The sequence below is a fragment of the Aethalodelphis obliquidens genome, unplaced genomic scaffold (assembly GCF_003676395.1).
Source record: "Aethalodelphis obliquidens isolate GAN/ISIS:26980383/991018 unplaced genomic scaffold, ASM367639v1 scaffold35, whole genome shotgun sequence".
Classification (NCBI taxonomy): domain Eukaryota; kingdom Metazoa; phylum Chordata; class Mammalia; order Artiodactyla; family Delphinidae; genus Aethalodelphis; species Aethalodelphis obliquidens.
The window spans coordinates 13770751-13784669 of NW_020837979.1; the positions used below are offsets into that span (position 1 = coordinate 13770751).

The following is a 13919-nucleotide window of genomic DNA, read 5'->3' on the forward strand; positions in this document are numbered from 1 at the left end:
GGATTGAACCTGGGCCCCATGCATTGGGAGCGCAGAATCTTAACCACTGCGCCACCAGGGAAGTCCCAAGACTGACTTTTTTTTTCTTTTTTTTAATTGAGGCAAGGAATATGACTTTATTCCAAAAGCCAGGCATCTGAGAAGATGGCAGACTAAAGTCTCAAAACAACCATCTTCAGGACTGACTATTTTAAAGTGGCAAAAAATTGAAGCTGAGATTCTGTCGTTCAAAATTTATTACTTAGTTTTTTTTTAAGTCCAGTAATCTATATTGTGATTCAGATTTTATTGCAGTACCTTTGCAGAAAAATGTTTTTTCTATATTTGCTTATAACAAAGACAGTCATAAATGACTTATCTTGTTAGAAAAATAAGAAATGCTGCGTTAAATTAAGAGGTCTTCTTAAAGACTGTACTTTTATGCTGTGTGGCAGGCAGACTCTATTTGGGTTAGGTTTTCAGTTATTTCACATGATCTCTCTTGATTATCACATGACGACGTCATTATACGTAATTGATTTTTGTTTTCTAGGTGTACATTGCTTGTGTTCGGAGTGTGGATCCTTTATATCCTCAAGTTAAATTATACTACTGAAGAATGTGACATGAAAAAAGTGCATTATGTGGACCCCAACCGCATAAAGGTTAGATATTCCATCAGTGTGGTTTCAATTAGAATATTTCCAAGTGTACGCTTAAATAGTAATATTGTCTCTCGAGTGTTATAAATAAATGTTCATGAAAGTTATCAACAGAAGGGAAAACACTTAACCTTAGCACTTCAAAACGCCCACCTGACACTCACTGTTCTTCCCCCATGTACTGAAGTCGTGGGGTGAGGTGAGTTCCATTTGACCCCGTAGGGCACCTGTCATGGAGTTAATACACCATGACGCTGCCAGCGTACCTGTACTTAAAGCAGATCAGGAAGAAATTCTTTTAGTATCATTTGTCATTTCTGTGTTTTATTTTTCGTTTTAATGATTTCACATTGTATTTCAAGATTTTTCCTTCAATGTATATTTATTTTTTTAATCAGTTGACATATTAAATCCTGATTTCACTGATGGTTTGAGTTGTAAATTATCTGATACTGTTCAGCCTTGGACATAATGATAACCGACATGTGTGGCTGCTTTACATGTATTATCTCATTTAGTGATCATCATGACTGAGAGATATCCCAGGGTTCTCTGCATCTTACAGATGATGGCCTGGGAGGTTAAGCTGCTGGCCCAAGTTCACACCTAGTTTAGTTAACTATTTTAGTTAATCTAGTTTAGTATATACTGTGTAGCTGTTCTGGAAATGCTTTAGCAATAGAAACTCATTGAACCCTCATAACAGTCCTGGGGATACAGCTGCTGTTATCATCCCCACGTCATAGATGAGTATAGGGAAGAACCTTAAGTAACCTGTCTAAGGTTATCTCAGCAAGTAAGTGGTGGTGTGAAGGCTTGGACCCAGCAGTGTGGTTTCAGAGTCCCGTCTCCTGATGACTCTGCTCTCTGCTGGGGTAGGGAGCGTCCACCGAGAGGAAGCCAGAAGTTACAGGTGGCATGATGCAGAGGAGAGAGCTCAAACTTCTGACCTGGATTCAAATCTAAATGCCACTTCGTAACAGTGAGACCCGAGGCAAGTGACTGAATCGTTTGGAGTCCCAGTTTCCTCAGCTGTGAGGTGTAGATAACAGCGTCTGTGCAGTGGGGTGGTCATCCAAGTCCAGTAAGCTAGTAGGCACAAAGCTCCTTTTCTAGGCCTGGTTTTTATTCACGTGTTTCTCTTCTGTATATGCTTTGAAGTACCTCACATTTTTCATAGTACAGACAGGTATAAACATGTAAATGAAAAGAGTGTATTGTAGTTAATACATGCACAGCTTGGCCTGTGCAGAACCCTTGTGTCTCAGGGGTCTTGCTGATCACGGGGCCTTCCTCCCCTGCTGTTTCTGTCCCTCAGATGTTGGCCGACTCAGTTCATCTCGGCAGCATGAGCCCCTCCTCTCTGCTGGAGCAGGATGTGGTCCCGCATCATCCGCTCGGGCTTTCCCTCCCGAACGGCTGGCCTTGCAGACATTCCCAAATCCCTTTCAATTCCGAGGCCTTCCACAGCTCGCTTGGATAAACTTTGCAGACATCCTGTCTCTGTTTTTTGTCTCCTGGAAAAACCCTGAAATGCTGACACTTGACACTGTGATATATGATTGCTGGTATCTGTGAACTCGTCCCTTTGCTACACTTCTCCACATTCTCTGTGCGTCCCCTCTATCCTGTCCATTTCATTCATCAGGCCGTTGACCTCCTGACCAACAACAGAGATCATTGCTCTCGAGCCTGGGTTAATTGAGGAGAGATGTGAGCTCTCTGTGCAAGAGTAGAGCACTGTGTGTACTTGTGAGATGGATGGAGAAGATGTGGTTTGCTAACACCTTGGGTGAAATCAGCTTAGTGGTTTTCGTGCCTGGCCAGCGCTGTCTGCATCAACTGTGCTGTGACGGCCTACAGCTGTTTTCTTTTTAGCTACATTAATAGGCCAGTGGTGGTCTGTTTAAGTTTCCCCTAAGGAATTCTAGTGACTTGTAAAATTTGTTTGGCCCCACCTCGTAGCTTGCGGGCTCTTAGTTCCTCAACCCAGGATTGAACCCGGGCCCCAGCAGTGAAAGCACCAAGCCCTCACCACTGGATCGCCAGGGAATTCCCTAGTGATTTCTGAGAAGGACCAGAGAAGAGATTCTAGACCTTGTCCCCGAGGAACCTTTGAAGGGATGGGAACATTTGCATAGAGAAGACCAGTGCAGGACACATGGCAGCTCCTGCCAACAAGCCAGAGGCCTGGCCCGGGGGAGAGTCAGCCTGCCCCGGTGGCCTCACTGGAAGAACTTTGGGTCAAGGGTGACAGCCAAGCCGCAAGGAGAAGGGTTTGATGGTCCACGACGTCCAAAGATGGAAAAACTGAGCTACCTTTGTGGCGAATCTCTGGAGGTCTTTGATCAAAGCCAGGATAACTCTTTTGGGGTGGAACTCAGGCATCAGACAGTTGTTGGCTCAAGGACCTTGTGCTCCCTTCCAGCCCTGGAATTCCGTGGTTCACTGCAATCGTCTAGTACCTGGCCGGAAAGTGTAGGCTGGTTTCGTAACCTGGGTTCTTCCTATTCTGAATGAGCTTCCTTCTTCCTCATTATGGTTTTGATCTGATAACTAATGATGTTGACCATCTTTTCGTGTACTCTTTGGCCATTTGTAGGTCTTCTAAGGAGAGATGTCTATTCAGATTCTTTGCCCAATTTTTAATTGGCCTGTCTTTTTATTATTGAGCTGTTTAAGTGTTCTCTGTATATTCTAGATACCAGTTCCTTATCAGATATATGATTTGCAACTATTTTTTTCCCATTCTGTGGGTGGTCTTTTTACTTTTTTTTGATGGTATCATTTTTAGCACACAAGTTTCTAATTTTGATGAAGTCCGTTTTATCTACTTTTCATTTTGTTCCTTGTGCTTTTGATGTCATATCTAAGAAACCATTGCCTAATGTTTTCTTCTAAAAGTTTTCTAGTTGTAGCTCTTATATGTAGGCCTTTGATCCACTTTTGAGCTACTTTTTATATATGGTGTGAAGTCAGGGTCCAGCTTCATTCTTTTGCTTGTGGCTTTCCAGTTGTCCCAGCATCTTTGTTGAACACTTTACTCTGTGTTTGCTGCGTTGTGTGTTTTTTTTTTAATGTATTTTATTGAAGTAGAGCTGATTTACAATGTTGTGTTAATTTCCGCTGTATGGCAAAGTGATTCAGTTTTATATATTTTATATATACACACGCACACACACGCATATATTCTTTTTCATTCTTTTTCATATTTTCCATTATGGTTTATCACAGGATATTGAATATAGTGCCTTGTGCTCTACAGTAGGACCTTGTTGTTTATCCATTCTCTCTGTAATAGTTTGTATTTGCTGCATTCTTTCTTCTCTGCCTGGAGCCCTTCCTGTGCCTCTCTGTTATTCATCTTTTACATCAAATCTCAGCTCAGGGCTTACTTTTTCTAAGATCCTTCTCTGATCACCCTTCCCTCTTGTCTTCTAGGAACCCCCTCATACCTTAATCTTGACAGTTACCACTGTGGTACTTTAACTGTTTTGTCTTCCCCACTTGTCCTCCAGGCAAGCCCTTGGGAGATAGGGATTGTGGGATAACATTTTACATTAACGAATATGTACTTATATGTATTGAACTCCAGAGGGAGGAGAGATATTACTCAAACCTCAGCACGGTGTCTCATCTTTGAACTCCAGATTGCACAGAAAATCCACAGTTAAATTTTAACAGGCAATTCTTTGAGGACTTTCAGTTATGTACATTAAGTTTAATATCCCTTTGAGGAATAGGACAGATACTTCCTATCCAACTCTTCATATCCCCCAGTAAACAGACTCTCCCTTCTCTTTCCCCCTAAACCATGACATGTGAGTCCCCCCCTTTAGGCTGGTGGGACCAGTTTTAAACGTAAGTTCACTGCTGGGCCAGTAACAGCCTCTCATGGGTGCTAGTGCCCTGTCCCGACTGGCTCCAGTAAGGATTCCTAACTCATCCCTGATGGGGGGATGGAAGGACCTGATGAGTGAGACCAGCCTCCCAAGCCCCACTGCCTGCGTGGAGAAGGGGTGACAGCTGCCTGAAGGAAGGACACTACGGTTCCCGAAGAGGAAGGAACGGAAATGGAGACCCAGGAGGTAGCCCACGGTGACCGCCATGTCAACCCATTTCCGAAAGACTTCTAAAAAGATCATTATTTTTTCCAATTAGAAAGTCCCCCGTAATGGTGTGGAAAGAAGGAGGAACGGGGGCACGGTTAAGTCAAACAGGTTTGTGCAAGTCTCCGTTCAGAAATTAATAAAGTAGAAAGTGAAAGCCTGCTCTAACCGTGGTGGAATGAGGGATGACTTTTATTCTATTGCTTGAGACTTTTTTTAAAAAATGTAGCTTTTTAGCACTATTGACTCTGTCAGATTGCCCTGCTTTTCACAGTGGTCGTGACAGCATGTGCAGAAAGCCCATGTCTCAGCGGGCTTTGCAAAGTAGAGGAACAGCAAGAGTTAGATACTGCCGAGGATTTGGGGTGGGGAGTAGCAGGATATGAGACTGAAAATGAGACAGGGCCAGAGCGTGAGAGGCCTTGAATGCCACACTGAGCAGTTCCTGACTTTGATATCCGGTCACACGTCCCTAAACAAGAAGAGAAATCCTCTCTCAAATCCCCAGAATAGAGGAAGTAGCCAGCAAGCCGGCTGGTATGAAGGGGTGGGAGATGGTGTTCAGCATGAGCTCTCTACAAAGAAAACCCTGCCTCCAGGCTTCGGTGGAGATTGAGCCTTACTACCAAGAGAGTTTGGACGAATCGGAATGATTGTGTCTGTGTATCAGCAGAAGAGGGTCTCAGGGTCGTGAGAGTGGGGCCCTGTGAGCTTTGTTGATGCCATTCAACAACTTGCAAGGTCAATAACCCTGCTGGACTCTGAACACCTGGTTGCATTCTGCCTGCATGTATACAGCGGAGGTGTGGCCATGTTTGCTGTGGGTTTTATATTTTCTATTTAAAGATGTCCCCGAACGTGCCATTTGTGAAAAAAGACGAACAGTGGTCTCTGCAGGGATGCTTGGATAGTTTGAATGTGGTGCAGATGTGAAATTGCACTTAAAAGATGTGTGAAGGGTTTCCCTGGTGGCGCAGTGGTTAGGAGTCCGCCTGCTGGTGCAGGGGACACGGGTTCGTGCCCCGGTCCGGGAGGATCCCACATGCCGCGGAGCGGCTGGGCCCGTGGGCCATGGCCGCTGAGCCTGCGTGTCCAGAGCCTGTGCTCCGCAACGGGAGAGGCCACAACAGTGAGAGGCCTGCGTACCACAAAAAAAAAAAAAAAAAATGTGTGAAGAGCACATTCACATCAATTTAGGTTCAGACCGCATGGTAGCACCAGTTTGAACTTGGCCTTCTCTCAGGAACTAAAGACCACACATCGCCCCGGGGACTGCATCCTGGGCTGTGTGGTTCATCATGGCCAAGTTTACGTCTTCACCGTGACTCCATAGACCTACACTCACGTATCCAAAGTCAGCAGAGTAGGACTCCCCTGGCGGCCCAGTGGTTAAGACTCCGCGTTCCCAGCGCAGGGGGCACGGGTTCGATCCTAGGTCGGGGAACTAAGATCCTGCAAGCAACGCAGTGTGGCCCAAAAAAAAAAAAAAAAAAAGTAAGCAGAGTAACCCTGGGCTGAGTTAAATCAGTCCAGACACTCGCACTTCCAAACCGATCCCTTTCTCTCCTGGGTCCTGCTCTTGCTTTTCCCAGACCATCCTTCAGTGGTCTCATACAGGTGAGGAAACTGAAGCCTTGAAAAGCCTTCAAGTTCATGCTTTAACCAAGTGTACACTACTGATAAAGAGATCCGAAACGGGGTCTAGATCCAGATCGTCTGATGGTTTTCTTCTTAACCGTGTATTGTGATAAAACATACATACAGAAGACTTGAACCTTCTAAGCATCCAGTTGGAGGAGTGTTAGTAAATTTACAGTTAAATGTACACCATCACCACAATCCTATTTCAGCACACAAGTTAGATTCCCTCTCACCCCTTCTGTGGTCAATCGCTACCCTCAGCTACCAGCCCGAGGCAACCATTGATCGGCTGAGATTTTACTGTGCTCTTCCCTCTGTGACTTGTTTATTCAGATTTTTCTGCTTTTAACCAGGTAAAAGTTACAGACAGCTGACTCATGGAAGTTAAACCAGAGTTTACAAACGTGGAAAGGAAAGTGTTGTTGCATAAGTCATACCCTCGGTTCATGCGGTCCGTGGCGGAGTTGGGCTCCTACCCAGGTCCAGTCAGCCCCAGGCCCCAAACTCTCCTTCATCCCACATGCTGTGCCCTGTCCTGGGTTTAAATCAATAAATAAAAGAACACATTGCCTTTTACTAAGAATTATGCCACTAACCTATATTTCTGAGAAGGGTTGTCCTAAAAATTATGGGGTAGAAATGAAAATGGAGATTTTTACTGAGGGAAATTCGTTTTTTAGTATCCTTCAGGGGATTCTCACATCATGGTTTCATATCCTTCAGGGGATTCTCACATTGTGGTTTTCCGTGGTACATCGCCACATCAGTGACAACTGAAACTGCCTGATGTCTGTTTATTCTCAGTTGTGGGCAGCCAGCAAGCTCAGCCTTGAAGCCTTTCAAGAAATGAAGCTCTTGTGTCCATGCCTCGATTTGGGAGAAGAGGGGTTCCTGTATCTTTGGGGAGGTCACCAGTCCTCTGGTTCCCAGTGGTTCTCGTCCGAGACGGATGCCATCCGGACCCCACTGCGTCCTTCCTCTCTAGCCTGCTCCAGCTCCCAGGCTTGGCACTGTCTGCAGTGGAGAAGAGGAAGGTCGAGATGCTTGCGGTCATGACCGCAGCTCCACGAGGCGAGCTGTCCTCCCGAGGCATTTTTCTTCTGAGCTTTGAAACCTGAAAGAGGAAGGAGGGAGGCTGAGCCACTTATGGGGCGTGTTACATGTTTAAACAAGTTGAAACAAGAGAAGGAAAGGAATCGCTGTGGCTTTGGCCATTTCCAGTGGCATTTAGAACATTGTCCCTGGGATTCATTGACTGCACCTGCGGAGGGACGGGAGGGGTCACCATCAGAAGATGCTCTTTCCACAGTCTAGAAAATTAAGTCTGAAGCCTGAGATGGAACTCTTTGCCAGAATGGAAATGGAATGAAATGTCACTCCTTCCAAATGAAACTAGAACATTTGGCGCCCAAGAGAGTCGTGCTCCGGTGTCCGGCTCCATCACCTCACCTCTCTCTCCAGTCCTGAGTCAGTCACTAAGCTTCTGTCTCTTGGCGCTTCTCGGATGTTCATTTCTATCCCAGGAGATTTGTAAAACAAGATGCTTGGGATGTCCTTCCATAGTGAAGAATTAGACCTTTTGTTCTCTAAAAACTTGTTCACAACCCTCAGGCCCGGGGTGTAGAGACAAGTATGGATAGTACATGTGGCTCCTCTGCTTGCCCTGCCCCCCAGTTGGGCATTAAGTGCCTGTAGGTGCAGAGTGTCACCAACCTGGAGGCCCGGTCAGGGCGAGCCCTCCGCTCAGGGGCTGTTCTGGGTTACGACCGATTTCCTCGCGAAGACGCTAATTCGCGAGGTATCAGTGGTGGTGTTTGTCACCTGCTCTCTGTGGGCAGAGGCTGGGATTGTAGGGGTTTGGGAGGTGATGAGGCGACGTGAGCCTGCCAGCTCAGCCCTCTTCCTGGGTGTGCCACCTGCAACCCACAAAGCTCAGGACCGTCTTGCGAGGTGTCCTAGGTGTCGTGCCGGTGACCTCAGACAGTGACCTTATGTCGTGTCTGCGGCATCTTCTGAGGCTCAAAGAAAATCCATTCCCTTCTTCAGACATGGGGCCAGACTCTTAAGATGTAGACGGCGTGCTCTTCCCAGTACTAAGAACTTTCTGAAGCTGTAATTTAAAGAAAAGGGAGTGGGGTTCTCCTGCAGTAAGATTATTATTTCCACAAAAATTTTATTATACAAAAATCAGACAAGACTTTGAGGAAAAACATAGTTGAGACAAACATTTAAAACTGTATATGGCAATAATAATCCTCATAATAGTACTGACACAGTTCAAAAGACATATTCAATCCTAAAAATAAATATCCCAGCAAATAAAATAGAGGAACACACACACACACACACACACACACACACACACACACGCAGCTTGGTGGGAGGAGGGATACGGTAGGGCCAAGACTGCTGCACGTGGCAATGAGGACAGAAAGCTCAGTGATGCTGCCAGATGATCCCGAGGCAGCATTTGGCCAGACTGAGCCCAGGGGCAGACTGGGGGGCAAGTGGGTGTCTGTCCCTTGTCTCTCCGTGTCTTGCTGTGTTCAGCCGGGCTAGTGTACTTGGCCTTCAACAGTCATTTCTTGTTGTTGCAAAATATTAACGTGCAGGGAAGATGGTATACAAAACCAAGGCAACTTCTTTGTTGACCGGACACCGTGGCAGGTTACACCTGGTTCCCATTCCAGACTGTGTGAAGCTCATTACTCCCTCTGATAAATAAGCCTGTTTCTCATCCAACTAGACAGGAACCTGAAATAGGAAATCTTTTTCTCTTTTGGCTGTGCTGCACAGCATGTGGGATCTTAGTTCCCTGACCAGGGGTTAAACCCATGCCTCCTGCATTGGGAGCTCGGAGTCTTAACCACAGGACCGCCAGTAAAGTCCCGGAAATCATTTTTTTTTAATTGTGTTTAAAAAAGAAACCCACATAAAATTTACCGTCTTCATTATTTTTAAATGCATAGTTTGGCCCTGTTAAGTATATTCACATTGTTGTGAAACAGATTTCTGGAACGTTTTCATCTTGCAGAACTGAAACTCTACCCATTAAACAGCAGTTCCCCATTTCCCCTCCCCCTCAGCCCCTGGTAACTACTGTTCTTCCTATTTCTGCAAATTTGACTGTTAGATACCGTCTATAAATGGAGTCCTACAGTATTTGTCTTTTCGTGGCTGGCTTATTTCACTGAGTATAATGTCCTCAAGATTCATCCACGTTGTAGCGCATGTAAGGATTTGTGTGTGTGTGTGTGGCCACACCACGCGATTTGTGGGATCTTAGTTCCCCGACCAGGGATCGAACCCGGGCCTTCGGCATTGGAAGCACAGAGTCCTAACCACTGGACCACCAGGGAATTCCCATGTCAGGATTTTATGAAACATGAAATCTTAAACACCTCAAATTTGAACAGCTTAAACACCTCAAAATTTCTTCAAAATTTACTTGTTCAAAATTTATTTGAAAATTTGTTCAGATTTGTTCAAATCTTGTTCAAAATTTATTTGAACACCCCGAATTTATTTGAACAGCTTAGGCTGGGAGGGTAGGAGGTGGGAGTCCTTCCTGTTCTACTTGTGCCGTGAAATAAATACCCTTGTTGAGTTTGTCTCCTTGTCATGTGCTTCTCCCATGTTTCCCCCTCAAGTTTCTAGCATAAATTAACTCTTTAAAGCAGATTTTTGTTGTTGTTTTTTAAAATTTATTTATTTTATTTATTTGCTTTTGGCTGCGTTGGGTCTTTGTTGCTGCGCGCGGGCTAGAGGGGGACTACTCTTCATTGCGGTGCGAGGTCTTCTCATTGCAGTGGCTCCTCTGGTTGCAGAGCACGGGCTCTAGGCGCGCGGGCTTCGGTAGTTGTGCCGTGTGGGCTCAGTAGTTGTGGCGCGTGGGCTCAGTAGTTGTGGATCAAGGACCCTAGAGCACAGGATCAGTAGTTGTGGCGCACGGGCTTAGTTGCCCTGCAGCATGTGGGATCTTCCCGGACCAGGGCTCGAACCCGTGTCCCCTGCGTCGGCAGGTGGATTCTTAACCACTGCGCCACCAGGGAAGCCCCCTAAAGCAGACGTTTTGTGTTACAAGACAGTCATCCACAAGGGAGCTACACCAAACATCGCAGGACAAAGTGTCACCTGTCAGAGTATATTTATGATGCCTGAGAGCCTTTGAAGCTCAGGCCTGTGTGCTTCATTCCAGAGAGCCCAGCAATATGCCCAGGAAGTCCTGCAGAAGGAATGCCGGCCCCAGTTCGCCAAGAGGTCGATGGTGCAGCTCTTCAGGCACAGGTACACCTCGGACCTGCCACCTTTCGTGACGAAGGCCCCCGCAGGGAGCGAGGCCGAGTACAAGTACGACCCTCCTTTCGGATTCCGCAAGTTCTCCGAGAAAGTCCAGAGCCTCTTGGAACTCTTGCCCGAGCATGACTTTCCTGCACACTTGAAAGCCAAGAGCTGCAGGCGTTGTGTGGTCATTGGAAGTGGTGGAATCCTCCACGGGCTAGAGCTGGGCCGGGCCCTGAACCAGTTCGATGTTGTGATAAGGTACGTTGGCTTTCAGACCATCCTCTCCCCTCTGGACTTTAGTTCTCTGCTGTGGGTCAGGGCAGCACCAAAAACAGGAGGGACCCAGGCAGCCCTACATGTCCCTGCCTGCAGGGGACTCACTGTTTGAGAAGTGGAAACAAAGACATGAAAGGATTGGACGCCCCAAACTGTGCAGTACTGACCCTAATTTTGGTAAAAACCCTTTCAGAGGAGGTGTAGGTTGGAAGGATCGGTAGATTCAGATAAGCCAGCAAAGGTGGAAGGCTGTGCTAGGCAGGGCCCAGAGGAGGAGGCAGTGCAGGGAGCTTGAGTCCGTGGGACGCCTGGCTTCTGGGAGTGGGGCTTGGGGTAGGTGAGCCCTGGAAGGTGGTACCGGTTGGGACCAGAAAGCACACAGAGGTGTTTGAAAGCCACATAACAGGCAATAGGCAGTCATCCTACATTACAGGAGTTTCTGATAGTTTGACAGTCACGTCAGGGGACGCCAAGGTTTCTAGTCTGGGGTCTGAGACGTCAGTGGGACCGCTGTCAGAAACGGAGAAGTTGAGGAAAATCTCTGGCTAGTGAGGGAGGATGACAAGATCCATCTCAGATATTCTGAGCCTGAAAGTGGTGCTAGATCCCCATAATGCCTTTAGCCCCAGTAGCTGTGACCTCGGGCAAGTTTCCTCGCTGTCCTGTGCCTCCGTTTCCTCACTGTCCTGTGCCTCCGTTTCCTCATCTGTAAATGGGGGCAGTGATGGCACAGACCTTACAGGGTGACTGTGAAAACAAAACGAGTTCACATCTAGATGTAAAGCACTTGGAACAGTGTCAGAATTGGGTAGATGCTCAGTACATGTTAGCAGCTATTTTGGGAGAATGTGTAGGAAGCTAAGGAGGAAAGGACACGGGGTGTAAGATGTTTGTAGGAAAGAACCAGACTTTTGTAAGGGCCAAGAGATAGAAGAAACAAGAACTACGTTTTCAGGTGAAAGGTGGGAAGTGAGGGTGTGGGAGTGGGGTTGTGGGCTTTGGTGGGGTGAAGGAGGAGGGAACTGCTTCCTTTCTCTGGATGCTTCCTGTGTGCCCGACACTGTCACGTGCCCTGGATGTTCTCGTTCCATAGTGAAGCCATCCCCTTAGCCAGTGTCAGGCATGAGGACACAGAGACACTGTAGGGCATAGAGTCCAGGCCAGAGCCTAGCATTCCGAATGCAGGGTTTTGAGGCTTCCAGAACCTCACCCTGACTCTATGTAAGCAGCTGAATGATCAGCTGTGCACAGGCAGCACTGGGGGAGGCAGACAGGACCCCATATGCCCTTCTAATGGTGTGCGACCGATATACGGGAGGAGAAGAGGTAAGAAACTGGGGTGCGCACTCCGGTCCAGAGGAGAGATGCAGTGGAAGAGAAGGGCGGCCTTGAGCTGACCTTGAAGAATGGTGGCATTTAGCCCTTTAGGAAGGAGGTGGCCAGGAGATCTGGATGGGGAAGCTTACCTGGCAGGAGGAACGAGGGCCTGGGAGAGGGAAAGGGGGCTGGGCAGGTGGCTCAATGCCCAGTGATGGTGAGGCCAGGCTGGACAGCATGGACTTCAGGCACAGGCACTGGGGGACACGGAGCACTGGGGACCCAGGAAGGGGACTTAGACTGATTATGATGGAGATCAGTTGAAAAACTTTTTTGGGGTAACTTTTATTTTATTTTATTTTATTTTATTTTTTTTTTTTTTTTTTGCGGTACGCGGGCCTCTCACTGTTGTGGCCTCTCCCGCTGCGGAGCACAGGCTCCGGACGCGCAGGCTCAGCGGCCATGGCTCACGGGCCCAGCCGCTCCACGGCATGTGGGATCTTCCCGGACCGGCTCACGAACCCGTGTCCCCTGCATCGGCAGGCGGACTCTCAACCACTGCGCCACCAGGGAAGCCCTATTTTATTTATTTATTTTTAAAATTAATATTTATTGGAGTATAGTTGATTTACAATGCCGTGATAGTTTCTGCTGTACAGAAAAGTGAATCAGCTGTGTGTGTATATATATATATATATATCTCCACTCTTTTTTAGATTCTTTTCCCATATAGGTCATTACAGAGTATTGAGTAGAGTTCCCTGTGCTATACAGTCGGTCCCTATTAGTTACCTGTTTTATATATCGTAGTATGTATATGTCAATCCTAGTCTCCCAATTTACCTCTCCCGCCCTGGGGTAACTTTTAGGTTTAAAGCAATTCTGAACTTAACAGGAAAGTTGCAAGAGTAGTACAAAGAACTCCCATTCACCCTTTTCCCAGAGTCCTCAGTTGATAACGCTGTATCACACTGGCTTTATAATTTTCTCTCTTTATATGCTATTATTCTTTTCTGAACCCTTTAAGAGTTAGTTACACATCTCAAACTCCTTCTTTACCCCTAAATACTTCAGTGTGCATTTCTTAAGAACAAGGACATTCTCTTATAGAACCGCATGACGATATTCAGAATTACGGAATTAACACTGATGCAGTACAGACCTTAGCTACAGTCCTTATTCAGACTTCACCAGTTATTCCAGTCGTGTCCATTATTTAAAAAGAAAGGAAAAGAGGGCTTCCCTGGTGGCACAGTGGTTAAGAATCCACCTCCAAGGCAGGGGACACGGGTTCAAGCCCTGGTCCAGGAAGATCCCACATGCCACGGAGCAACTAAGCCCATGCGCCACAACTACTGAGCCCACGTGCCACAGCTGCTGAAGCCTGCTCACCTAGAGCCCTTGCTCCACAGCAAGAGAAGCCACCGCAATGAGAAGCTCGTGCACCGCAACGAAGAGTAGCCCCTGCTCGCCACAACTAGAGAAAGCCTGTGTGCTGCAACGAAGACCAAAAAAATGCAGCCAAAAATAAATAAGTAATAAAATATAAAGAAAGGAAAGGAAAAAGAAAAAACCTCATCCAGGATCATGCTGTGCATTTAGTTGTCATGTCTAATAATAGCTTTTTTTTTTTTTTTTTTTTTTTTTTTTT

General features: G+C 46.7%; 1 protein-coding gene across 7 annotated transcripts in view; it reads left to right on the forward strand.

Moving 5' to 3' along the window:
- ST3GAL5 (ST3 beta-galactoside alpha-2,3-sialyltransferase 5) overlaps positions 1-13919 on the forward strand; it is a 50178-nt gene that overhangs the window by 27909 nt on the left and 8350 nt on the right. For 5 of the 7 annotated variants that reach the window (XM_027129160.1, XM_027129156.1, XM_027129157.1 and 2 more), the window contains 2 exons: positions 533-644; positions 10590-10933. In XM_027129160.1, coding sequence (XP_026984961.1) covers positions 533-644; positions 10590-10933 — 456 coding nt within the window. Of the gene's footprint in view, positions 1-532; positions 645-1618; positions 1726-10589; positions 10934-13919 lie in introns of those variants that run through there. The other 2 variants (XM_027129162.1, XM_027129163.1) reach the window with 2 other exon arrangements.